Below are 26,249 nucleotides of genomic sequence, written 5' to 3'. Positions count from 1 at the left end.
ATTTCCATTATGGAAGACAAATTGTTAACTGAACAGATCCTACTTTCAGTGTCGGAAATTCACATTTTGCTCAAATGTTACCAGATTCAGCTGGCTAATGTATCAATGGCGTTTCTTTTCTAATTTGTTCCAGACCAGCCATTATTGTCGTCTTCAGTGTGTTTTATATAACAGCAACCAAAAGCCACTGCGACATATTTATAAAACAAGCCCGTTTTAAATGTTTATACTGGACACTGTATTTTCCTTGCTTACAGCTCAGGTTTGGTCTGTATAAAACAAACAACAACAAGAAGAAGCAGGCCTTAACCTTGACTCATTAAGCTATGCATTTTCTCTTAAGCCTATCCCATCTCTTTAGAACCTTCCCATGCATTATTCAGCTGAGCACAAGCTGATTTAAAAGTATGATCATGAAACAAAAATCCTCAGCTTTGGATGCCATCTATGCTGGCTTCCAAAGCTTGAAAAACTTGATACGTTCCATAGGAAAAATCGCTTTCTGTTGTACCAGAGTTTTTTGTCCCTTGACATCTAAAGGGGGTTGGAAAAGAATGAAACCCTAAGATGGTTTCTTTTAAAAAATAAATTATAAAAGGAGAACAAGAACTCCTTTCACTACCATCTATGCTACTCTATCTTCCCCTTCCATTTAAACCAAGGGTGGATTCTTACTATGCAATTATTTGCTTTATTTTACGCATATGGGCACCATGCATGGCAAATGCCAGAGGAAATGCATACGCTGTAAGGGGAGAGGGCCACAGCTCACTGGAAGGGCATGTGCTCTGTAGGTAGATGCTCCCGGGTTCAATCCTCAGCAGATCCAGGTAAGGTTGGGAGAGCCTTCCGTCTGAATCCCTGAAGAGCAGCTGCTGGTTAGTATAGACAACACTGAGCTAGCCAGGCCAATGGTCTGAATGCCCCTGTGTTTATTACAAAGATATTCCCAACTGGATGGTTTGTTGGGCGAATTTGTAACCCACAAAACAAGACAGAAGCTGCAACATGGTTGCACGTGAATGCTATGGAATAACCCATGGATAGACTTCCAGAAAACTACCTAGCTGCTCAGTGACAAAGCCGAAAGCTTTTTGTACGGGCAAATTCCAAACAGTTTCAGTAAACACAAAGTCCTGTTCGCATCACCAGGGCAATGCACCACTCTACCTTAACATCCATGCATCTGGAGTTTGTGTATGTCTGTGGCATACTTACTACTTGCTTTTCAGCAGCCATCACAGCTGCTGCGGCAGCAACTGTTTGTCTTCCCAGTCCTGTAGTGTTAGTGCAATCGGGAGGTGTGGCTTTGACACCAGACAGGTAGATGGGAGGGGGGCCTTTCGGTGCTGTTCTGGCATGGAACAGGGAATGGTTGCAGGGGTAAGAAAAGGAACGCGAGGGGTGCTGGCTCTGCGCCCTTTGCTTCCAGCCGACTTTGAACTGATTGTGGATTGGAGTAGCCGGCGGGTGGTAAGGAGGTGGGGGAGGGGGCAGCGGTGGATGGAAGGCCACAAAAGAGTCTAATTCTGTAAACATGGTTTCCGCTGTGGGCGTGCTGTTCACGCGACACCGCCCCGGCTGTCTCAAGGTCAAGAGCGGGCTTTCATCCCCAAAGTGCTCATCTGGAAAGAACTTGTGAGGATTCTGCAACAGTAAGAGAGAACACAAAAGAGGCTGAAAAATCCATAGGAACTTCTGCTGCAAGGCCTGGGCATTGCTTACACTGCATTATCTGACCCTGCCACGTGCGTGTGTCAAAAAACAAATAAATCTGCTTTTCTGGAGTCCTAGTCTTCAGCCCATATTGCAGCAGCAAAAAAAGTTAAGTTAGACATCCTAATACATGACCACTTTTGCTAATGCAGCTGAATTCCTAAGCTGCAGATCTTCCACGTCAGCAATCAGGTATGGAAATAGAGGTTTTGCACTATGTAATTATTTTGCAAGCAAAAATACACAACATGTCAGTTGCAATCATTCTGGAGCATATGGCCACAGTTTTGGAGAGTGCAAAAATACTCAGCTGTGGTGCTCCTGTTCCGTTTTTAAACAGCACAAAACTCTTCTGTACAAATCTCTATTTTGCAGAGCACCACCACTGGGTGGCTCCCTCTATGATTTCTTTTTATAAAGTATATTTTCTTAAAAATAAAAGCTCCCTCACTTTCTTGCTTGGAACAGCAATCTTTAGATTTTAACTTTTATTTCCCCCCCTCTCCAGAACCACATTTTTTTGTTTGGCAAGGTCAGGAAGAATGTTGATGTAACAATGCAGGCTTTAGACTGAGATTCTCAAGCTTGTTATCCTTTTGCAGGCCTGTGGTTTAAAAGCTCGAGAAAGTAGACTTACTATGATCAGCAGCAATTTGCATGCTGGGTGTGGGGTTTATTTTTCTGGGGCTAATTCATTTGGAACATCCAGAGCAGAGCAGCACCAAGAAGTACGCGGAATAATCTCCTGGCTTCTAGTTAGACATGAGGAAATTTGGTGGGTGTCTGTCATCTAACACAGCCTCCTCTTTCCTTGCCTAAAAATATAGCAGCAATGCTACCTAACATTCCCATTACCTCTTCCTCCACTCACGCCTAAACTGCTGCACACTTCATCTTAAAACAGGCTTACATATACAGTCCCATTTTCAAATAAATCATCATCATGACAGCTGATCAACTTGAGGACGTTCAAGTGTCTGCTGAGGTTACTGTCCGTGCTTCATACCTGCAAGAGCTCCGCGGCAGAATCAGAGAGTCCAAATTCCCGCAGTACACGGATCTGAATCTCGTAGCTGACAGTGGCCCCTTCTCCACAGTTCAGAGCGTAAGCTCTTTGAACCTGTTCGGTATGGCGGAGCTCCTGCAGCCGCTTGACCATCTCTTTCACAACAGGGAGACGAGGAACTGCAGAAACAGCAACAGACAGGAAACCCAAGCTGAAATGACTTCCTTGGCTATTCGAATGAGCAGCAACAGATTCCACGGACCAACAAGATAAGGCTTATAAGGAACTGAGCCGGGACTTGTTTGCGCTAAATAAAGCCATGCAGAAAAGTGGGTTAGGAAGCGCAAGTGCAGCCACGGACTTGGGATACTGAGCTCTGGTAGGTAAGGCAGGGCAGCAGGCCCCTATCTCCTCCTCCAGCCCTGCGTGTGACAATGAATAACTGATGCTGAAGGAAAGGCTTCCCACTTTCCTCTGCCTTGCATATCCCGTGTTTGCTGAATTGCTGATGTGTCTTGTGAACTACCCGTTCGCAACCTGTTTTGTATTTTCATAGTAAGTGGGTGCCTGTTGTAAGCCGCTTTGGGCACATCTAACTGTGGAAAGGTGGCATATAAGTAAACTAAATCAACCAGCCAACCAATCATTTGGTTGATCACTGTGAGTACAGGGTGCTTGATGTGCCTTTAGCTTAATTCAACAGGGCACTTCTTTCTTCCAATCTAGCTGCTGCGTTAGCCCAACAAAAGCCTGACACCTTCCCTTTGCCTGCCAACATGCCCCAAGAGCCTAGTCCTCTGGCTTTGTCCTTCCATAATAATTTGGCATGCCCGTCTTTCAAGAGTAATCTCCTCTCCTTCAGCAACCTCCCAGTTAACCCCTCCAGTCAATCTTGCCTTCTGTATGTACCACTTTCAAATGTTTGCTGAGAGGATGGGAATTATATTTGATGGTCACAGCTTTCATTAAGACACATTTCCCCTCTACACACACAAACACCCCTTGATAACTTATTCCTTAAAACACACCAGCAGCAGAAAAGCCATTTGCTTACAATGCTGATTTCATAGAATTGCAGAACTGTAGAATTGGAAAAGACCGCAAGGATAATCTAATCCAACCACCTGCAAAGCAGGAATCACAGCTCAAGAAGCCAAATGACCATCCAACATCTGTTTAAAGCAATATTCTCTTTGCTTCTATGTCAGCAAGTTATCTTTGTGAATCCCACTTATCATGTCCTTATCAAATGTTTTGATGCAGAGTATCTTAAAATCTCAAATTTACACTTCCTCTGGATGGAACCAGCCATCTCCAGATTGGTTTTCCTGGCACACACTTGATAGGTTGGGTTGAAGGCTGAAATCACAAGACCACTGGAGCGCCAGTATTAACTTCAGAAATTTAATTAAAAAAAAAAAAAACCACATGCAACTTCTAAGCCAACAGAAGCTCAGGGAAATTCCACTCTTCTTAGAGAACTCATCTAGTTTTGACTCTCCTTGGAAGAGATCACATGAAAAGTTACTTAGACACTCTATTAAGATGTCCCAGGAAAATTCCTGACAAGCTCTTATCAATGCTTTGAGGAGCAGCATTTCTGAACCCAGCAGAGACAAAGGGAATATTTATGGTTGCGGAATTAGAAATCAAAAGTAAAGTATTTGTGTATGCATTGTTTTATTTGTTTTAATCCCACACCACCTTCACCAAAAGCAAGAACAGAACCCAACAAGACATTGCGGATTGAAATATCCAGTTAAAATATATCAGAGAAGAAAGAAATTAAAATGACTATATAGCTGCCTATTTCCCAACCATGAAAAGTGAGTCTGGATTTACTGCACTGCCATCAAATATTCAAGTACAGGCTATGTCAACTGTCCAGGGGGAGGGAGATCTCTTGCTGGGGAGATGCTACTTAAATGTCTTTTTACATGCCCTTGCCATTAAAAATTGACTCTGGGAGAATACAATGAAAAGAGCAAACTTCCAGACAGTCAGTGAGAGCAGTTTCCCATAGGGCACATAGCAAATGGCTACAGAGGCCATGAATGACTGTGCTGCTAATTTATGAACAGAAAAGAAGGTTCCTGGCTGAAACTGGAGACTTGAGCTATATCTCTGTAATGTTTAAAAAACACATTCCAATGTTCCTTTGGAAAGTAACTTTCCTCTTTCGACTAGCCTTCAAGGTGGAGATTTTTAATCCTAGTCAGTATCTAATGGAATTGTTTTTCTATGTGTAACTGTTTCAACTGGTTGTTTTTTAAATAAAAAATACACACACAATGGTTGTACACAGATTTGATTGTTTTGTAAAAATTGCTTCAGTATGCATTTCATTTATGAACTGCTTCTAGGAAACAACAGCAACAACAACAACAAAAATAACAATAGAAAAAGACCAACCAAGATGCCCTAGGCCAGGTGTGGGGAACCTTTGCCCCCCAAGATGCTGCTGAACTACAACAGCCCCCATAAGCATGGTCAAAAAGGCCAGGGATGATTGAATCTGCAGCTCAGCAACCTCTGGAGGACCGAAGATTCCCCACACCTGCCCTGAGCAATAATCAGCCTATACAGCTTAGCTGACAGGTCATTTACCAGTTCTTTTTAGGTCCTATGCACTGTGGGGAAAGAGACATTGATCAGAATGCAATAAATAAATGCAGCTGAAAATGGCATGAATTAAATTAAAGGAAGAAGGCCCCTCTATGCATTTTTTTGACATCATTAGAGCCCTTGAATGGTATCAACTACTGACCAGAAAATGTGTCTTCCTTTCCCCCCCTCTTTTGGACTTAGCTCTCGTTTTAAGTGCTTTAAAGCGATTTGTAACTTTTAAGACACTTGATTTTGAGGACACGCTTTATTTCAACATCAAAGCTGAAGCAAATTGACCAGGACAGCACAGCTTCACTTCTTCACGTTAACAATCACTGCAGCACTTTTGATCTAAAGTGTTCTTTTGTTTTCATTTCCACTAGTGTCTTCCACCCTCCTGTAATTTAGCTGGCTGTGATTAAAAGCAATTTGCAGTCCATTTCAATTATTGTGTCAGATGCCAGGATCCAACTGGTATTCATGTATCTTTTATTCTACAAGGTCTTATTCAGAAATGGATACCATTGAAAGCAAAAAAATCTTAAATCTGTCACTGATAAAACCTTGCAGGTCATGGGGATCAGTTATTTTATCATCACATTTTCAAAATCTATTCGTGTAACATATGTGGGATTAGTTTGTTGTTGCTTTTTTAAGACTGGGCACTTGGACAGACTAACAAGAATTCACAGATTCACACATCAAAGATTCACAAATCAGCATGTTGACACCCCTCATCACAAAACACACCCACCCACCAGAACTGCTTTCCTGTTTTAGATGTTAGAAACAAAAGCATGTTCATCATGTCAACACTATCAACAGGGCTCTGTTGGTTTCTAAACCTACACCAGAGTCAAAATGCTCAGTTTCTTCCTTTGACAGCATGAGGACTAGGTTCTGCATAAGGTCCTGGACAGCATCTTATCACTTGCTCGTGAAGCTCTGATCATGCGGATTCTGAGCTATTTAACAACATTTTTAATATTGATAACGATAAGCAATTTATTATGGATCAGCATACAAACTCACCTGGGATTTCATTGGCTACAACTGAAGGAGCGCTGGATTGGTTACTGTTTATTTGCTGGTGACTTATCATATGACAGCACTGCGGAACGGCATTGTTTACCATGTAGAGAGTATCTGGCACATTGGACATTCTAACCATCCGTAAACGAACCAGGTCAGTCTGTTCCACCATCATCTCATCTAGAACCGACTGAAACAACACAGGTTGAAACAAGAGAGTTTACTTAACATTTCATCTGATTTCCTGTCAACATAAAACAATAAATGCCATCAGTGTGACATTACATTATCTTCCTTTTCCAGATATGAAACACATAAAAATGACCTGACCATGTTCAGGAGCACATGTTCCCTTTAAAAACATCAAACATCGTGTTCTTTTCAGTCACTGATCCTCATCCGTGCTCATAACTTAATCAGAATAATGACATAAACTCCAAAAGCCTCAGCCCAGCACCAGTACTAAAAACAAATTAATAATAGTAATAAAAACGATCCACTTCTACTGCTGCAAAACTCCACACCTCATTCCTACTTGAGCAAAACCTGAAGCAGCTCTTAAGTACAAAGATTGCTGGAGGCTGCAATGCTTGCCTTTAACACAATACTTCTCTGTGAAAAGAAGAGGGGTGCACAATCATCTAAGGGTCTTTCTCAGTAATAGCCCCCCCCATTTGTGGAATGCCCTCCCTAGTGAACTGCATCTGCCTCCCTCATGTATTGAGTTTCAGGTGGGATTTAAAAATATTCTAGTTTATACAGGCATTTGATGGCTGAAAGGTAATGTTCCTGGCAAACCTGAAACCACTGACTGAGAGAATATGATTGCTTTTAGCTGTTTTTATAATGTTTTTACTGATATTGTCATTGATATGTTTGCCACCCTGGGCTACTTTGGGAGGAAAGGAAGGATATAAATCACCACCACCATCATCTACATATAAAACCACAAGTAGCATGTTCATACAGTTACTGCAGGAAAATGGAACCCTAACTTCATTCTCTGTGCCCAAGGAATACCCCCTTGTTGCTTCCAGCCCCTTTTTGTTCACCCATGAGTTCCCTAACATATAAACATGAGTCACAGGAAGTATGTCTTTTTGTTTAGAAGGCAAATCTGAACTTCTGGCCCGGGAGAAAAAACTCAGGGAAACCCAAAGAGGAAATGAAAAAGAATGTAAGCCCTTTCAATGTATGTACAAGGGGGCAGCATAACAGGCATGGAAAAGAGAGCTGAAACCTTCTTCCACTGTGGATAACTGCACTAATGTATTGGTGAGTTACAGAGATGGAAGGACCTTTGTCTTCTGTTTGGCCAGATGCCCATATTCTCTGCAGGTGCAGGCAATGCAGTGCCTTCCAGATGTTGGACCACAACTCCCAGAACCAATGGTCATGTTTTATGAGAGCTGTAGTCCACAACCTCTGGAAGGCACTGGAGTGCTTTTAGACACTCAGCTCTTTTTGAACACCATTATGCATCCAGAGCATAAGGACGCAGGTGGCGCTGTGGTCTAAACCACAGAGCCTAGGGCTTGCCGATCAGGTGGGCGGTTCAAATCCCCGCGATGGGGTGAGCTCCCGTTGCTTGGTCCCTGCTCCTGCCAACCTAGCAGTTCGAAAGCACATCAAAGTGCAAGTAGATAAATAGGTACCACTCCAGCGGGAAGGTAAACGGCGTTTCTGTGCGCTGCTCTGGTTCGCCAGAAGCAGCATCGTCATGCTAGCCACATGACCCAGAAGCTGTATGCCGGCTCCCTCGGCCAGTAAAGCAAGATGAGCGCTGCAACCCCAGAGTCGTCCGTGACTGGACCTAACGGTCAGGGGTCCCTTTACCTATGCATCCAGAGCACCTTGTTCAGACGCATTACAAAGCAAGGTTGTTAACTGTGTGGTGAGTTATGAGGGACACATTATCAGAACCTACTAAGTAGTAAGTCTTATTACCTTAGCCTCCTCCACATATGGTGAAAACAGCCTTGGCCTCACATAAATGCCCGCATTCTTTTGTCGCAGCCAGGCATTTGACTTTCCACCTTCCGCTGTCGGCAACATATCCGAAGGAGGAGTGCTGATGAGACCTCTCTTCATCTTTAACAGAAAAAGGTGGCATCTTACAAAAGAGTTCAGGAATGTTTACGTTCTTTGTAGACAATAAACCATTTGCAACATATATGGGCAGGCTGGTGAATAACAACCAAGCCCGAATTGAGCTTTTTTCTACACCAAACTTGAAGGTCTGCAGTAAGAGTCATCTGCAACATCTTCAAAAAACAAACAAGACATTTATCTGTGTGATATAATGCCCCACAGTGACCTTAAAGAGACACTCACAGAATCAGTCAGGACTTCACTGTTCATAGGTAAAATATGCTCAATACGGACAAACGGTAGGAGAGGAGAAAGGATCTCTTTCAGTTCCTCAATGTCAAGATCTCGCCTCTTTACACCTCGCTTGTTCACACTGTGAGCTGTGCCACTCAGCAAATTGGGCTCTGCAGGAGGGGAAATAAGCAGACAGTTCCACCTGAGCATTTTTAAAAAATCTGTATCTCTTCTACAGCAAGGGATGAAAGCTAACGAGAGATTCCCATACAGTTTGATATAGCTACTTGTCTACCAGGATTTTAAAAAGCAAGGACACATATCTCACAGAAAGTCATCTATTGCAAAACTATTTTTCTATCTGACTGGGGTTGTTACTGAAGCTGCAGGTCCATTCTTTAGAGCTTCTTTGGGGCTTTACATTCGCACATCATCCCAGGATTTTTTAAAGAAACAATAGTCTTTTCCACAAAGGAAATCCTACCATGTGCTTAGGAAAAGAAAAGGAGTGCAAGTCAACAATGCATCTGTATCTGTCGTGTGCAGGGAGAGCCCTACCATAAGCCACTTGGCTCACATGGCAGACTGGGAGGGGTGGCATACTGTGTGTCCCTGCTACCCTGTCCACCAATGCTGCCACTCTCTCTAACTTTGTGATGCTTCCTCAGCATGAGGAACTGTGGACACGGTTATGTAAAGAGCACCTGTAACCTCTGCTTTGCTTCCAATTACTATTTAAAACCCCCTAAAAATGATTATAATTCTAAAGGTAATTTTAAATATCTTGCCACTGCTGCACCAAGAGAACAGTGACACAGACTCTGCTCTCTGAGCGACCACGCTCACAATGCCTTGCTTTGAGGAACTGCCTTTGATAAGAACAGTTTTATTCAAGTGGATTGCCTCATTCATCTGAGTGCAGCAGGCACCTTCTAGTGCTCTTATCTGAGCTGCTCCATCACCATCCATCAAAGTGAATGGAGGAGTTTCTTTGGGCAGGGAAGCTCTATGTGAACACTGGAGTTCTTATGTCTGCAAGGAATCTGTGAGATCGGGGTGAATAAGTTTAAGGCTCAAGATGCCAGAGAGATGTCATGAATTTCGGTACCGAGGCATAATCCATCAGGAACATCTACCGAAATGGGGAAGAGATGCTAAAATAGAGACAGGAATGGCCATAACTCAGTGGTAGAGCACACGTTCTGCATGCAGAACAGTCCGGACAGGTTCACTCTCTGGCATCTCCAGTGAAAAAGATGCCAAGTAAAAGAATTAGGAAATTTCTCTCAGATTCTGGAGAACTGCTGCCAGTTAGTGTGGACAAAGCTGGTAGTACAAATCTGGCAGCTTCATATGTATTATACATCTCTACAGTGAAGGATCCAAGGTTTGTTCAGCTTTTTAACTTACAGATATCAGTTTCTCTTTTAAGTATTAGTTTAGATATGCCCATTAAAAAGTACCGTACTTACCTCGGTCTGCTATTCTTTTCATCAGCTGATGTTCACCCCATTTAACAAGATACTTCAGGACATCTTGCTCACTCGCCTATCAGAGAGACATTCAACAAATGAACATTGGAGCATCAATGAATTACACACAACCAAATTGCTCAGTGGAAACAGCATTTATTACTTTTGCTCACAACAAGAGGGACCTCTCAGAATTCTAGATAAACTGTATAAAAATGCAGCAAAAATATTATTCCTATAACACAGAAGAATTATACATGGGTGGTATTCAACACCAAATAGTTCAATTTAAATTTAGACTTACAATTTGCAAAATGACAATTTTTGGAAAAATAAAGCAACAGATATCTTAAAGAATATCCTTAGTGATAGCCTTAAGACTTTTGATAGCCTTAAACTTTTGCCAATAGGTACTGAAGATTATAAATAAGATGATACTCTTACGAAAAATTTCAACATCAAAACATGCTTCATGGGGTATCTGAAAGGCATAGTAAATGAGGAAGATCTGAAACCTAAGATGATCACTAACCTTAGTCACTAACCTTAGTGATCCTAAGCCAGGACCACTACAGCTAGATTACACCATGCTAACACCATGAGGAAGGGACGCGGGTGGCGCTGTGGGTAAAACCTCAGCGCCTAGGGCTTGCCGATCGCATGGTCGGCGGTTCGAATCCCCGCGGTGGGGTGAGCTCCCGTCTTTGGTCCCAGCTCCTGCCCACCTAGCAGTTTGAAAGCACCCTTAAGTGCAAGTAGATAAATAGGTACCGCTTTCTAGCGGGAAGGTAAACGGCGTTTCCGTGTGCTGCGCTGGTGCTGGCTCGCCAGAGCAGCTTCGTCACGCTGGCCGTGTGACCCGGAAGTGTCTCCGGACAGCGCTGGCCCCCGGCCTCTTAAGTGAGATGGGCGCACAACCCTAGAGTCGGACACGAGTAGCCCGTACGGGCAGGGGTACCTTTACCTTTTTAACACCATGAGGCTGATTCCGCCCCCCTAATATTCTGAATGTGCCAAAGGACAGCAGGGAGGGAAAGGGCAAGAACTGACAACAGATAATGGCTGTCTACTAAGACCAGTAAAGATTTGTGGGCCCCTAACTCTACTTTAAGACATGTGTCTGGAAATATTACTTGCAGTCTGCCTTTCTAATTAAGGATGCTCAGGTATTCTCTTCTGGCATAAGCTAGTTCAGTGTTTCCCAACCTTTTTTGGGCAAAGGCACACTTGTTTGATGAAAAAAATCTCGCGGCACACCACCATTACAGCCCCGTGACGTCAGCGCGCAGCGTCACGCCGGGAGGGACGCACGAAAGTGAAAGTTTTCAATTTTTCCCCCTCCCCCTTGCCGGGGAACCTCCAAGCTTTGGGGGTGGGGGGGGGAGGAGGCAGCAGAGCGAGGGACTGAGGGACGGCGGCAGCTGAGGCTGTGGCGGCTGTTGTGGTGGTGGCGGCGATAGCGGGGGGAGGAGGGGGCGGCGGCGGGGCCGAGGTGGCCGGCGGCGGCGGGGGAGGCGGCGGCGGGTGGAGCAGGAGGGCGGCCGAGGCCGGTGAGGGAGTAGGGTTGCCCGGGGCTTGAGGAGCCGTCGCCGGGAGTTGCTGCTGCTGTTGTTGCTGCTGCTGCCCGGACATGCCGGCCTCCTCCTCGTCCGCTGTCTCGCGCTCCTCCCTTTTGCACACGCTGCCCCGCCGCCGTCCCATTGGCTGGGTCCTGTCAGCTGATCCTGTGTTATTTCCTGTGTGTGTGTGTGAGGGGAGAATGGAGAGAGAAACCTTGGCACCACCACCGCAGAGCCGCCCCCGGCTCGACGCGGATCCTCGCCGCCGCCACCTCTCACCGCCCGACTCGCCCGCCTCCCTCCCACGGCACACCAGCCAACGTCTCACGGCACACTAGTGTGCCGCAGAACACCGGTTGGGAAACACTGAGCTAGTTGTATGGACCAAAACAGTTTCCCATCCCTCACGACACACCTAGAACGCAAATCACATAAGCATGTGGCTGGGGAAACCCAGCCAGATGGGCGGGGTATAAATAATAAATTATTATTATTATTATTATTATTATTGTTATTATTATTATTATTATTATTATTTATTGAAATTGCATCAAGAGTAAGTAAGTAAGTAAGTAAATAAAGCTCATTTGAGATGAGGTAACACATACTAATGGTGTTTCCTCCATTGATTAAATTGCAGAATGGGGCCGGGGGAGGGGCGGAGAGCGGGCACTGAGTAGTTGAAATCAAAGGGATTTCAAAATTTTGTACAGCTCCTGCAAGAAAAGTGTTTAAATGATGAGCTAGATTTTCCCTTTTCTTCCCCAAGACATACGTTTTTAGCGTGAGAACTACTATATAATTTCCATAAACCTCTGAACCGGCAAGGCAAAAATTAAACCAAGAAGAGTTTCAGTTAAAGTAATTTGCAACTGCTTCTAGACTATTATTAGGCTTTCAAGAAATAGTTTATACTGCCAGTTTGGGTTGGGTTATGTGCCAAGAAAGCAGAATAGTTTTCTTAATCACTACCTCTGCTAGAGGCTTGTGTGTACATATGCCAGAATAAAGAAAGAGTCCATTCTGTACACACACACACACACACACACACAGCTCTCCCCCCTCCCTCCCTCTGCAGTTAAGATTGAAGATCAGCATGCTTCTGTTCTGTACTACTGGTAAGTGATTAACAAAACTGGGTTCAGGACATAATTGGGTACAATTTGACACAGAGAAAAGGAGAAATGATTACCTGTAAGTAGTCAGACTGGATGGCAGTTTGCAGGTGGTCTTTGCCGAGTTCGTAAAAGACATCTGAAGTCATGACCTGTGTAAATTCCTCACAGAGGAAATGCAGTGCTTGGCGATGAACCCACTTGGAGCCGTACGGCTGAGAACTCCACTTGAGAATGGCAATAAAGGTGTCTAGTGAGATGCTCTCAGCGATAATATCCTCACAGCCTACAAAGAGCAGAACACCAAATACTGTTCAGTGAGGTTCAGCTCTTCAGGAAGGAACACGAAGTGCCTCTGGCCTGCCTTTTAAGCAAGATTACAAAAGGATTTAACTACCAACATCTACTTAGTGTTTAACACAGTTGTGAATGGGGTACAAAATTTCAGCCTAAGAATCCAGTTCATAGGATGTGTCGTCCTGTAGTGTAAATTATGTGGGCAGCAGTTCCCCAGCCTCTTAGCCAGAGCTCTTTGTAACTAGAGATCCTTTTATTGAACTGAAACTGAATCTGGGCTACATACATTCAGAGAATGCACAGCGAATTATGGCTTCTTCGTGTACATTTCAGAACTCTATGCTGTAAGTGCCACTGATCTTTTAACAATAAATGTGTCTGCGGTTCACTTTACACTGAACTGAATTAAGCATTCAGTGTAAATTAAGTTACCTTCAGGTACTTGTGCTAAAGTGGCACATACCATGTGCAAAGAACTCAGAATTCCCTTAACTATTTTGTATAAAAGCTTAAAGCTTTGGTACTTTCTGCAATGAACTCAAGTACCTATGTTGTCACAAAGTGTTTTAAATGCTATTTTTGTCCAAACTTCAGTTAAACTTCTTAGAATTATGCCTAATCTAATTATTTGTTGTCAGTCCTGCAGTATCCTAATGGTAAACTTTAAGCATTTGAAAGCATTTAAACACATATTTCAGCCACAAATAGTTTGTCAGACAATTGTTATTTGGAATTCACAGCTAAAGAAACATGATTACTAAACATTCATTATGCATATATTTTAGATAACATGGAATACTATTCAGAAGACCACATCATTTTCTTCAGTTGCAGGCTTGAAAAGTGCCAATAATTTTGCAAATCCCTTAAGTATTTTAAAGGACTCAATTGTGAGAAAAGCAGGGAGATCATGAATACTATACAGGAGATTGTTCAAAAGACACACAGAATATATTTATGAGAACAAGGCAGTATACTGTTTTATTTAATCCATTTGGGCTGGCGTATAATGAATTAAGAGGAATAGAAAGGCAGCACATTTTTAGCAAAATCACACACAGATTTTGCATAGAGAATGGTGTGCTCCAATACAATGCAAATATTTTACACACATTAGTCAGAGTTTGAAAAAAAGAGTCAACATAAATGCTTACCCTCTAAAATTATTTATTTGCATATCAGTATCTATGTTAATCACACATGGCATATCAAATGCCTACAAGCCACCTCATTTTCAAAATCTTTCCAACAGATCATCAGAAGTCTAGCCAGCAAATTTACCGGTATATTACAGTAGCCAAAGTCACAATGCTGCTTGTAAACACAAGGACTGCAGTAGGTTGTTAGTTTTCTTCTTTCAAGAACCAATACAGTGGTACCTCAGGTTAAGTACTTAATTCGTTCCGGGGGTCCATTCTTAACCTGAAACTGTTCTTAACCTGAAGCACCACTTTAGCTAATGGGGCCTCCTGCTGCTGCGCTGCCGGAGCCCGATTTCTGTTCTTATCCTGAAGCAAAGTTCTTAACCCGAGGTAATATTTCTGGGTTAGCAGAGTCTGTAACCTGAAGTGTATGTAACCTGAAGCGTATGTAACCCGAGGTACCACTTTATAGCATAGTCAAACCTTGGTTGTTGAACATAATCCATTCCGGAAGCCTGTTCGACTTTCGATACGTTCGACAACTGAGGATCAAAGGGCGGTCAGCAAAGTCAATGGAGAAAAAAGAAAAAGAACTCCCTGGAAGCCATTTGGCTTCCAAAAATTGTTTGAAAACCGGAGCAGTTACTTCTGGGTTTTCGGCATTCAGGAGCCGAAACGCATGATAACGGAGGTGTTCGGGAGCCAAGGTTTGACTGCATACACCTTCAATGACTATGCCTCTACCAATGTACCTCTTATAGGTATCAATGAAGACAGTGGGATGCTTACAAACATGCTGGGCTTCAAAGTCAAATTCGAGTCCCATCCATCCGTCACAGAGATTATATTCTAGACAAGTTAAGCCACTGCACAAGACAGAAATATGATAAGAGAATAGCAGGGTTTCAACGGTAAAGAATCACATGACAGCTTGTCAAACTGTAGAAACGTTGATCTCACAGTCGGATCATTTCAGCATTAAGCTTGCTGACAACTCAAGGTTTTACCTGTTCAGTGGCGTAGCATTTGGGGGGGGGGCACAGGGAGCGGTTGCCCCAGGCACAAAATTGTTAGGGGTGCAAAATTTCAACACCCAGTGCTGCCTCAATACAGCTTCACACTTCCATCATCGCACTCCACTGAAAACGGTTTCTCCATGCGAACTAGGAAGTGACCTCTCCAGACAATGGAATGACTCTTCTTATCTCTACAGCTGCAATCTCCCGACACAAATGCCATTAGGCAGTACAATGTACACACATACTCCATCCATTTCCCACCTCACACTCTCTGCACGGCCCTGGCAACCCACACTACACCACTACACCTGCTACTTGCTTTTTCCAGACTACATCCAACCTATCCAACTTCTGTGTACAAACTGCCAGAATGAGCATACCTCATGATGAATAGAGAATGATTTCTAATCCTCATAGATGGGCTGGAGCCTAAAAGAATATCCTGGGTCCACTAGACCAGTAGCCTTTAACCTTTTCAGTCCTGGGACCTATCTTTAACACAAACATGCCTTATGGGATTTGTTTCTTACACCTTAGATCAGGCTATGACCCACCAGTGGAAGAACAATGGACTAGAGCAGAGTGAGATTAGAATATGCTAATTTCAGTTGACAAGGGCATGTCTACTAGTTGTGAAGCTCAATAGATCAGCATTAGTTCTATAAATAAGAAATTTCTTCAGCTTTAAATTCTCATGATTATTATTTTTTGGCGGGGGAGAATCTGACAATAGCAGCATCTAATTTATTAACCCTCAACTAATTAAAGTACTTCCCTCTTGCTAACTATAGAACAGGCACATCCAGCTTCCAAGAGACAGCAATCTACTCCCACTATAAGTAAATGAAGCAGTGATCTACCCATTGGATTGCCCAGAATTGTTGAGCTTTGTGGGGGGAGGCTTCATCAAAGTTGTTGACCTTTTTTGGGGGGTGGATCAGGATTCCACGGTCAACCATGACCACAGATCACAATCATCTGGTTGGACATCCCTGCTATAGAAGAAAGCTCAGCTCAAGGGAGCAAACTCATAAGGGGTCCACATCCTTTCAGCCCCCCAATAAAATATTTGAGGGTGCTAGCCCCCCACCAAGTTTATGGGCATTGCCATTGCCCCTCCTCTGTGAGAAAGCCAGCACTCGTTCGCACACTCCCCAGCTCCCTCCCTCCCCACCGCCATTCTGTTGCCAGGCTTGGGGATGGGAAGGGACACTAATGGAGGCAAATGGACTGTCTGCAGGGACAAATGATCAGGGTGGGGCTTACCTGCCCAGCCCTCAATATTTTATTCAAGTTGCTATCTCTGGCTCGTCTCCCATTTTCTCTGAAAAAGAGGCTCTTCAACTTTATTCTAAAATACTCATTTTTTAAAAAAAATCCTAACCATGATGCATAAGGTTTCTAAACAAGGTAAATTACCGTATTTTTTGCACCATAACACTCACTTTTTTCCTCCTAGAAAGTAAGGGGAAATGTCTGTGCGTGTTATGGAGGGAATGCCTACGGGTGGCATGCCTACGGATTTTCCTCCTCTAAAAACTACGTGCGTGTTATGGTCGGGTACGTGTTATAGAGCGAAAAATACGGTAATTTTCATCAAAGGCACAATGCTGCATCTAATCTTGCATAAGGATTCTCTTTCTGCTTAATTCCACTGCAATTGTGTACAAGCTGGTTGTTAAACTGTCGTGTTTGCAAGCAAATAACTCTCAAGGTCTTGAAGGAGACAGATGAAAAACATATATTTTTGGTCACAAGGAAAGGAACAAACAGCTGGTCAAAAAGAGAAATCTTGCAACTGTTCTAAATATGTTTGTTTTGAAGTGATTAAAATGGGGTGGCAATTTCTCCTGTGCTAAAAAACTGCTGAAGAAAAAGCCTCAAGAAAAAGCCTTTGCCCACAATCAATTGCTAACAGGGAAAAATCTGTACTAATGAAAAGCTACTAACCAGCTAATATGTCTGATATGTTTTTAGTAACCAAGAACGTGTGGCAAGGCTCACGTTGACAGTTGACTTCCAAAAAGGAAGATGCATGATAGATGAACCCCAATTCAGCATCCTGAGAACCTCAGCTTTGTTTTTTCTTAAGCATAAATTTCTAGATCTTATGGCTGTGATGGCAGGCTTGGATGCACTCACCCAATATGTGATGACTTAACAGGAGGTGGTGCGGAGAACTAGGTACAGGCTTAAAAGTATCAGTGTCCATCAGAGCCCCTTCCCTCTCTCCATAGCCAGGAGACCAAATTGACTAGAGTATGCAAAATGAGCACAGGGAGGGAAGCCATTTATTTCACTTTCGTAATTTATACTGGCACATAATTTTAATATTTTTAGCATATGCTTTGTACATCCTTGACAAACATTTGTTGCTAAAAGAAACTCAGCTTTTGAGGCTTTTGTTTTGCTAACAGAAGCCTCTGTTATCCAATCATGAACTTAATGAACTCTGCTGGGAACAAATGTGCAATCTACAACCCTCTGAAAACAAAAGCAAAGGCGCCAGTTTTAAATAATCAAGCAGGACAGCACTCTTCATTTATGTATAATATCAAGATATATTACATGACGGCAAATTCAAAACAGAGTAGACTTGTTTAGAACTCCAGTTACTGCAGACTTCAGCAACTGGCTTCTTTAACATGCTATGCCTTCTAGCTATGCATGCAGTAATGACAGTGGTGAGGAAGAAAAGTTTATGTGGGTTTTTTAAAAAAAGGTTAGCCCTTCACATGTAGCTCTGAAGCATCTTGGTCATCTGCAAGATCCAGAAGTTGCTTTGATCCTATTAGAATTCAGTAGAACACCCTTCCCACAGATGAGTTTTGCGAATGTGATAATTCAAAATGGAATGCAACATACAAGAGACTGAGCTAGTTTACACATCACACGAAGCCAAAGCTCTTTAGCCACTAACATCTCATGGTTAGCGAGGAGAGAACTTAACCACAAGCCCGGGGTTGGACAAAAAGACCTGGGGAGAAGCAAAGTGGCTGTGAGTTCCTTTCCAAGAACTTGCAAGTTCTCATATTCAAGTCGATAAACAATGGTTTATGGGCCCAAAGTTATTGTGTCTAAATTAGGCCTTGGCTTGAGAACTGTACTGCTGCACCTTGTATGAATAGGAGCCCTTTCTAAGAAAGGCATTCAGATTTTTAGTTCCTGCACAGCTTCCATGTGAATCACTGCAACAACACCCTTGTGGAGGAAAAGGTGTGACAGAGCAAGCCCTTAAGTTTCCAACATCACAATGATCACCACTCTCTGCACGAGCTAAATAGGGGGTGGTGAGAAGACCCAGGTAACTACGAACTGGTGCGCTTGATGTTTATATTGGGAAAGGTATCAGATAATTCAACAGTCTGTCTGTGACACTTAGAAAAGGATGCTGTGTCTACTAAGAAATTCAGCATGGATTTCTCAAAAACAAGTTATGCCAGATCAATCTCATTTCTTTTTTTGATGGAGTTTCAAGCTTGGTGGATCAGGGAAATGCTGTGGACATGATTTATCTTGATTTTAGTCAGGTTTCTGACAGTCTTCCATGATATTCTCATGGAGGAGTAGGTAAAATGTGGGCTGGAACAAGGTAACCGTTATGTGGAGTTGTAGCTGGTTGAACCCAAAGTGTGCTCACTAATGGTTCCTCAACATCCTGGAAAAAAGGGACAATTGAGGTGCCAAAGGGTTCTGTCCTAAGCTCACTTTTGTTCAACATATTTTATAAATGACATGGAGGAAGGAATTAAAGGAGTGCTGCAGATAACAGATTGGAGAACTTGGACTACTGCAATGCACTCTATGTGGGGCTACCTTTGAAGGTGACCCAGAAACTACAACTAATCCAGAATGCGGCAGCTAGACTGGTGACTGGGAGCGGCCGCCGAGACCATAAAACACTGGTCTTGAAAGAACTACACTCGCTCCCATTACGTTTCCGAGCACAATTCAAAGTGTTGGTGCTGACCTTTAAAGCCCTAAACTGCCTTGGTCCTGTATACCTGAAAGAGAGTCTCCACCTCCATCGTTCTGCCCGGACACTGAGGTCCAGCGCCGAGGGCCTTCTGGTGGTTCCCTTGCTGCGAGAAGCCAAGTTACAGGGAACCAGGCAGAGGGCCTTCTCGGTAGTGGCACCCACCCTGTGGAACGCCCTCCCACCAGATGTCAAAGAGAAAAATAACTACCAAACCTTTAGAAGACATCTGAAGGCAGCCCTGTTTAGGGAAGCTTTTAATGTTTAATAGGTTATTGTATGTTAGTGTTTTATTGGAAGCCGCCCAGAGTGGCTGGGGAAACCCAGCCAGATGAGCGGGGTATAAAAAATAAATTATTATTATTATTATTATTATTATTATTATTATTATTATTATTATTAGATAGGAGAAAAGGATCTAGGGGTCTTAGTAGACCACAAGTTTAACGTGAGTCAACAGTGTGATGCAGCAGCAGCAGCAGTAGCAAAAGAAACCCTAATACTATTCTAGGCTGCATCTACAGAAGTACAGTGTCCTGGTCAAGGGAAGTAATAGCACCACTCTATTCTGCCTTGGTCAGACCACACCTGGAGTACCGTGTCAAGTTCTGGGCACCCCAGTTTAGAAAGGAAATTGACAAGTTGGAACGTATGCAGAGGAGGCTGACCAAGATGATAAAGGGTCTGGAAACCAAGCTTTATGAGGAACTGTTGAGGGGGTTGTGTATGCTTAGCCTTGATAAGAGGAGGCTGAGAGAAGAGATGATACCAATCTTTAAATATCTCAAGGGCTGTCACATGGACGGAAGAAGCTTGTTTTCTCCTGCTCTGGAAAGCTGGACCTGAACCAATGGCATCCAGTTACAAGACAGGAGATTGGAACTAAACACCAGGAAGAACCTTCTGATAGTTAGAGCTGTTGGACAGTGAAATGAACTCCCTTGGAAAGTGGTGGACTCTCCTTCCTTGGAAGTTTTAAAGCAGAGGTTGGAAGGCCATCTGTCATGGATGCTTTAGCTGAGAATCCTGCATTGCAGGGGGTTGGACTAGATGACCCTCAGGGTCCCTTCTAACTCTACAAGTCTATGATTCTATGGAAATGTTAAGAGTTGGCAGAAAAGAAGGCAGCAGAGTTAGCAAACAGGGACACAGTCTGTCAATGATCATTAGTATTTGTTTGAAGCCCTGCATTCCTAGAACACAAACAGGCTGCTGCAGGGGGAAAAAATAGGTCATTGCTTTCAAATTGCTTCCCTGCTGGAGTTCAATTTCTTTGAAATGTCAATTATAACTTGACTGTGTAACAGGCCAATCTTCCATTCTCACTGCATTAGTGTATTTACTGTATACCATATTTATTTCTGCATCTCAAAAGATAAGCAAACGATTAAAGTCAGCAACTGGCTTGAGACTAAGTGAATAAAGGAATAAACAGAAAAACAACTGCCTTGTGATATGTGTCCTTTGACTATTTCAGTATTCATGCTCCAGTGATCTACAACTTTGGCATATATCCATTGTTCTGAAGCCAGCACCATGATTCAGTCTATAAGCTTTTCTGCTCTGGGATATCTAACATTTGGATGTTTCAATCACGGTGAAATCCAGTGAGTTTTTGGGCACAGGATAATACATGCATGCAAATGAACATTTGAAATTGTTAATGCCTCAGAGGGAACAAATACAGCAGGAAAATCATGAAGAATGATTAATGCAAACAACATCGGAATACCAATTTTGAATTCATTTTAATGTTTGGAATACTAAAAAGAAACTTACTGCTTAGAAGTGGTGCAATGCAAATACTTCAAAAATTTATACAGACCATGTTACAAATATTTCCTCTCTGTGTCATCCAAGATGAGGCATAAGCTACTTACAGAAGCAGGGACTGTCAAAGAAACACTTTGCATGTGGTGGGAGGCTGGGATTTGGCACCTGAAGCAGAAGCCCACTCTGGAATATAATGATCTCAGGAGAGTTATTTAGGATTTCTGCTAAGAAAGAAGGTGACAATCACTGCTGTACGTGTTTTTGACACATAGCCCATTTTACACGACAAGTTTGAATCACGGGCAGAGTTTCTTGCTGTGTTCCTCTGTGTTCAGCAATGCAGCACATACAGGCCTCTGCCAAAAGCAAGCACAGACAAAACCTCACGGACAGTCAAAAGAAATTCCATTAACGTGGCACAATGCAAAACATATTCCAGCTTGGGCAAAGCTACAGCCATGACCACTAAATTCTGTGTGCTCTGTACACACACAAAACACACTTAAGCTTCTCAAATGGATACAATCATTTTTAGGCTGAAATCCTAAACATATTCATTGGGAAACCACTGGAAATTAATATACTCTGTGTAAATAGTCTTATGAGTAGAGCGTTAATCAAAATGGACTTTAAGGCATTTATATGGTGCTATATGCCTCTGAATACCAGTTACTAGGAATTGCAAGCGGGGAAGAGTGCTCTATGTGAGAGTCACATAGGCACCTGAGTGACCATTGTGAGAACAATATGCTGAATTAGATGGGCCTTTGGTCTAATCCAGAACGGGTCCACTTACATTCTTTTATAGACCTGAAGTTAGGGTTGCCATATTTCAAGAGGTGAAAATCCGGACACATAAAGTTGTTGAGTCTTTTTAGGGCAATCGCCCGATAATCCCTCCACCGCTGTTTGAGCCAGAGCCCAGGTTGCCCGCACCAGATCCCGAGAATGAACCAAAGCTGCACACACAATTTTTTTTAAAAAACAAACCCAAACCAAAAATCCAGACTATTTGCTTTAAAATGCAAAATTCTCCCTGGATGAGGATGTAGGACACCCAAAAGAGGACATGTCTGGGAATTCCTGGATGTAGTACAGCTTCCCCATCAGAATCTGTAGCTGCAGAAAGACTTCACTGAAACTGAAGCTGGAATCAGATCTCTTTGGATTCAGTACAATATTCCTGCAACTCTCTTTTAAAGGAGGAGCAGTTCTTTTTTCTGGGGGGATGCATGGCTCTAAACATTTTGTGAATCTAAGTTTGGCCTCATTGAGGGGCAGTATTTCAATATGCATAGGAAAATGAGAGTACAGTGGTACCTCTGGTTATGTACTTAATTCATTCTGGAGGTCTGTTCTTAACCTGAAACTGTTCTTAACCTGAAGCACCACTTTAGCTAATGGGGCCTCCCACTGCTGCTGCACTGCTGCTGCGAGATTTCTATTATCATCCTCAAGCAAAGTTCTTAACCCGAGGTGTTATTTCTGGGTTAGCAAAGTCTGTAACCCGAAGCGTATGTAACCCGAGGTACCACTGTACCCCGAAACTTTTTTTTTATATAAAGAAAAAAGCACTTGGGAGGAGTATACTCTTTCAGCTCCATAAAACTGGGCCAGTGGAGGGAGAAGAGGGGACAGCCTTGCTCTGGAATGAAAGAGAGTGTTCACTATGATTAACATGTTATTAAAGCCCATTCCCCCCCCCCCATATGAAATAGCTGTAGCAGCAGGATGGAATCATGTTTTCTTGGCACTCCAAAGTACTAGTTTGAGTGCTGGGGAAATACCCCAAACAGAAACCCTGCCTTGAGAAAACTGGGTTTCTACAGTAAGTCAGCAACAAGTATACATTACTGTGCTGAAAGCAACAGTCTAACTATGCAAAATGGAACCTAACATGGCTTAATGCATATTTTCTTATTGTAGGGACCCAGACAGCAAAATAGGATGTATAGCTAGCAATCTGCGATAATATACACCCTCGTGCAAATTAATTGCAAAAGGATGTTTTCTATTTTACTCATAATCCTGTACTCAAAACAAACACAAAAAGTCAGTTGATTATTATGGTGTCGGACGCCTGCAGCCAATAGAAGGAATGATGCACTCGCCACAATATACTGAGGTTCTACGAAAGAGAGTTATTCCAGAGATAGAAAATAGGTATCCTGATGGTACTGGGATATTGCAGCAGGACCTAGCCCCCTGTCACATATCAAAAGTGGTGAAGAAATTCATAACAGAGCAGCAAATGCAAGTACTTGATTGGCCAGGGAATTCCCCAGACGTAAATCCCATTGAGAATTTGTGGCTATATGCAAAAGTCGCCTCCATGCTGTAGACTGTACAACTATGGGGAAACTCATTCAGGAGCTGATTCAAGTGTGGTACAGGGATGTGAAAATCAACAGTGACTGTTCGAAACTAGTACAGTGGTACCTCCGGTTACAAACTTAATTCGTTCTGGAGGTCCGTTCTTAAGCTGAAACCGTTCATAACTCGAGGCGCACTTCTGCTAATGGCACATCCCGCTGCACGACTTCCGCTCGCATCCCGGGACAAAGTTCACAACAGGGAGCATCTACTTCTGGGTTAGCCAAGCTCGTAACCTACAGCGTGTGCAAGGAGGACGGTATGTAACACAAGGTTCTACTGTAGACTCCATGCCAAACCGTGTTCAAATGCTGCTTAAAAATAGCGGAGGTCATATCTGTTACTAATGTACGTATATGTGAGTTTTGTACATGTATATGTGAGTTTTGTACAATAATCTACATTGTTTGTTTCAATTAATTTGCAAAAGGGTGTATAATATATGCACACCTCAAACATGTTTAATGTAGATTTTTAAAAATACAGTATCTGTCCTTCAATGGTAGCCATCCAACAACTGTTTTGACAACTGGATGATGGAACGGCTGGGGAGGGAGAGGAAGGCAGGAGTTTGACAGTGTGTCTAGGAGTGGGAACAGGAAAGAGGTTCAGCAGCAGAGCTAGAGAAATCCACCATCATATTTCAGCAGTGTTTATCTGATCTTCCAAGACTGAGGTCATGTTTCAAGTCTTTCAAGTTTGTTTGCTACCACAGTTTCCATAACAGTTCCAATTTCAGCTCTCTAAGGAAGAATGCAGGACAATATTTAAACCAAGAATCTTTGCTTTTTTACTGTCACATTTTCTTTCACCTCACTTCCAGTCCCCTCTTTATGGCACCTTTAAGACACAAGCTTGTATTTGCAAATTGTTTATGCTCTACCTTTTCTTTTGGCCTCATAGCCTTTGTTTCAAAGCAGCATTTCCTACCGTAGATTTAGGCACGGAGCAGAGAATTAATCTAATATTTATTGCAGCAGAAAAAATACAAAAGCAAAGTGAAGGAATAAAATGCCTTCCTAAGAAGCCAAACAGCAGTTTCCTTTTTCTTATCGGACATTCTGTAGGTTAGGTCATTTGTTTTCTGCTGCATAACTGCTGGCTACAAACATTGCTAGTTTCTTTGAATTATGTTGGAAGTGACTCCTTTCCCCTCAGGATTTCAGAAACAGATATCCATGTGATCTTTTCTCTCAGGGTACACGAGAAATTGTGCAGGAAAGAACACCTTATTTCAACATGGCTATCTTTCAAGACACTGTGTGATAACAAACTCCTGGTCTCCCCCATAATGTTTCATTGGCCACAGGAGTAGGCAGCATTTGGGAATTTCCTGGTAGGGTTACAACGAGTCAGCTTGAGGACCTTGTTCCAGCTTGTTCAGTTATTTGGGAGTACATGCCATTGAACGTTGAAGGATTTACTTCTGCATAAACTTGTTTAGAACACTTGTTTTAGCTAACTGCTCTAACGGAGGAAAGCCGGGGGAAAAGACTGTGAAAACACAAAATTGATTGCTTTATGGATGATCAAACAAGAAAAGGGAAGGCCACATGTCAGATGCAGAACATATATTTTACATGCGGAATGTCTCACACTTAATGCCCAGCCCTTTCAGTTAAATTGTTGGTAAAAGATGATGGGAAAGACCAGTACCAGTGACATAGCAAAGCTGCTGCAAGTCAGCGTAGACAATGCTGGACTACACAGACCTATGGTAGGGGTGGTGAAACTGTGGCCCTCCAGAAGTTGCTAGGCTACAACACCCAGCATCCCTTACTATGGGGCATGCTGACTGGGACCAACGCGAGTTGGAGTCTAACTATCATCTAAAGGCTACAGGCTCCACACTATTGACCTATGATCTGACTCTGTATAAGGTAGGGACGAGGAAATCTTTTTCAGCCCAAGGGCCACGTGCCCTCCTGAGCAGCCTTCTGGGGCCCACATGCCAGTGATGAGCAGGGCAAGAGGCAAAAGTGGGCTGAATATCAAATGTAAACTTTGCCGTCGTACAGATGTTACATTTGCAGCTCCAAAGATGACCTCAACATGATCAAATAAACCAGTTTAATAAAGTCTCAAAATTCAGTGTTCGGATTCCCACTTCTTCAAATGGCATTATAAAGGCGACATTTCTATTGGAAGAAATAACGTCACTAAAAGCTTCATAATGGTTGGCTCTGCATTCAGCTGCTGCCGAAATGGCCTCTAGCATAGAAAAGGGGTAAGTTTCCACACAATTAAGAGAATGATGGATGCTCGCTTAATCAGTTGATTAGTATAATCAAGATACATACCATTTGACACTTTTATTCAAATTGCTGATTTTCAAATTAGAATACAGGATAGTTTACAAAGGGATCAAATAGCATAGTTATTCTGATTACAAGATTCATTTATTAAAACACGTAAGACATACAAATAAAAATTCTAGGGGCCATTGATGGAAGCTTTTCAGGGTCTCAGGCTGAAACCTCTTTCAAACCTGTCACTTAAATTTTTCCTCCCCACTCAAGAGAGAAATTAATTTGTTTTTTTCCCCCCAGAAGACATCAAAGCACAGGGCAGCTTATAACTGAATATATGTAAGATACAGGTATCACAATTCTAATTTAATGCTCTAATGCAACCTGAGTTAATAGATTTGTTGTAGTGGTCTTATATTATTCTATAATTCAATCAAAATCCTGAACTGCCAACAATGAAAACTTCCCTTCCAGCCCATAGCATGTTAAAAACTGTGAAGAACTTCAACAGGAGTTGACGGGGAATGAACCCAGGGCTCTTAGCTTGAGTCATGCCCCCACCCCTTTAAGGAGTAATAGACCTTATCT

General features: G+C 42.8%; 1 protein-coding gene and 2 long non-coding RNA genes across 3 annotated transcripts in view; 2 read left to right on the top strand and 1 right to left on the bottom strand.

Moving 5' to 3' along the window:
• The window catches only part of LOC309539044, a 158,029-nt gene that overhangs the window by 68,077 nt on the left and 63,703 nt on the right, over positions 1-26,249 (top strand). The window lies entirely within an intron of this gene.
• The window catches only part of BTBD7 (BTB domain containing 7), an 81,653-nt gene that overhangs the window by 7,095 nt on the left and 48,309 nt on the right, over positions 1-26,249 (bottom strand). Inside the window, exons 4-10 of the mRNA XM_082232412.1 lie at positions 12,910-13,118; positions 10,159-10,234; positions 8,696-8,856; positions 8,309-8,452; positions 6,362-6,551; positions 2,723-2,901; positions 1,219-1,647 (exon numbers count right to left, since the gene is read on the bottom strand). Coding sequence (XP_082088538.1) covers positions 1,219-1,647; positions 2,723-2,901; positions 6,362-6,551; positions 8,309-8,452; positions 8,696-8,856; positions 10,159-10,234; positions 12,910-13,118 — 1,388 coding nt within the window. The remainder of the gene's footprint in view (positions 1-1,218; positions 1,648-2,722; positions 2,902-6,361; positions 6,552-8,308; positions 8,453-8,695; positions 8,857-10,158; positions 10,235-12,909; positions 13,119-26,249) is intronic.
• Positions 22,750-23,828, top strand: LOC309527649. The gene is made up of 2 exons (XR_014217280.1): positions 22,750-23,455; positions 23,686-23,828. It is a non-coding gene; the product is annotated as an uncharacterized lncRNA (long non-coding RNA).

This window comes from Podarcis vaucheri, assembly GCF_965113315.1.
Source record: "Podarcis vaucheri genome assembly, chromosome: 1".
In the NCBI taxonomy this organism is placed as follows: domain Eukaryota; kingdom Metazoa; phylum Chordata; class Lepidosauria; order Squamata; family Lacertidae; genus Podarcis; species Podarcis vaucheri.
This window is presented reverse-complemented; position numbering and strand designations above follow the sequence as displayed.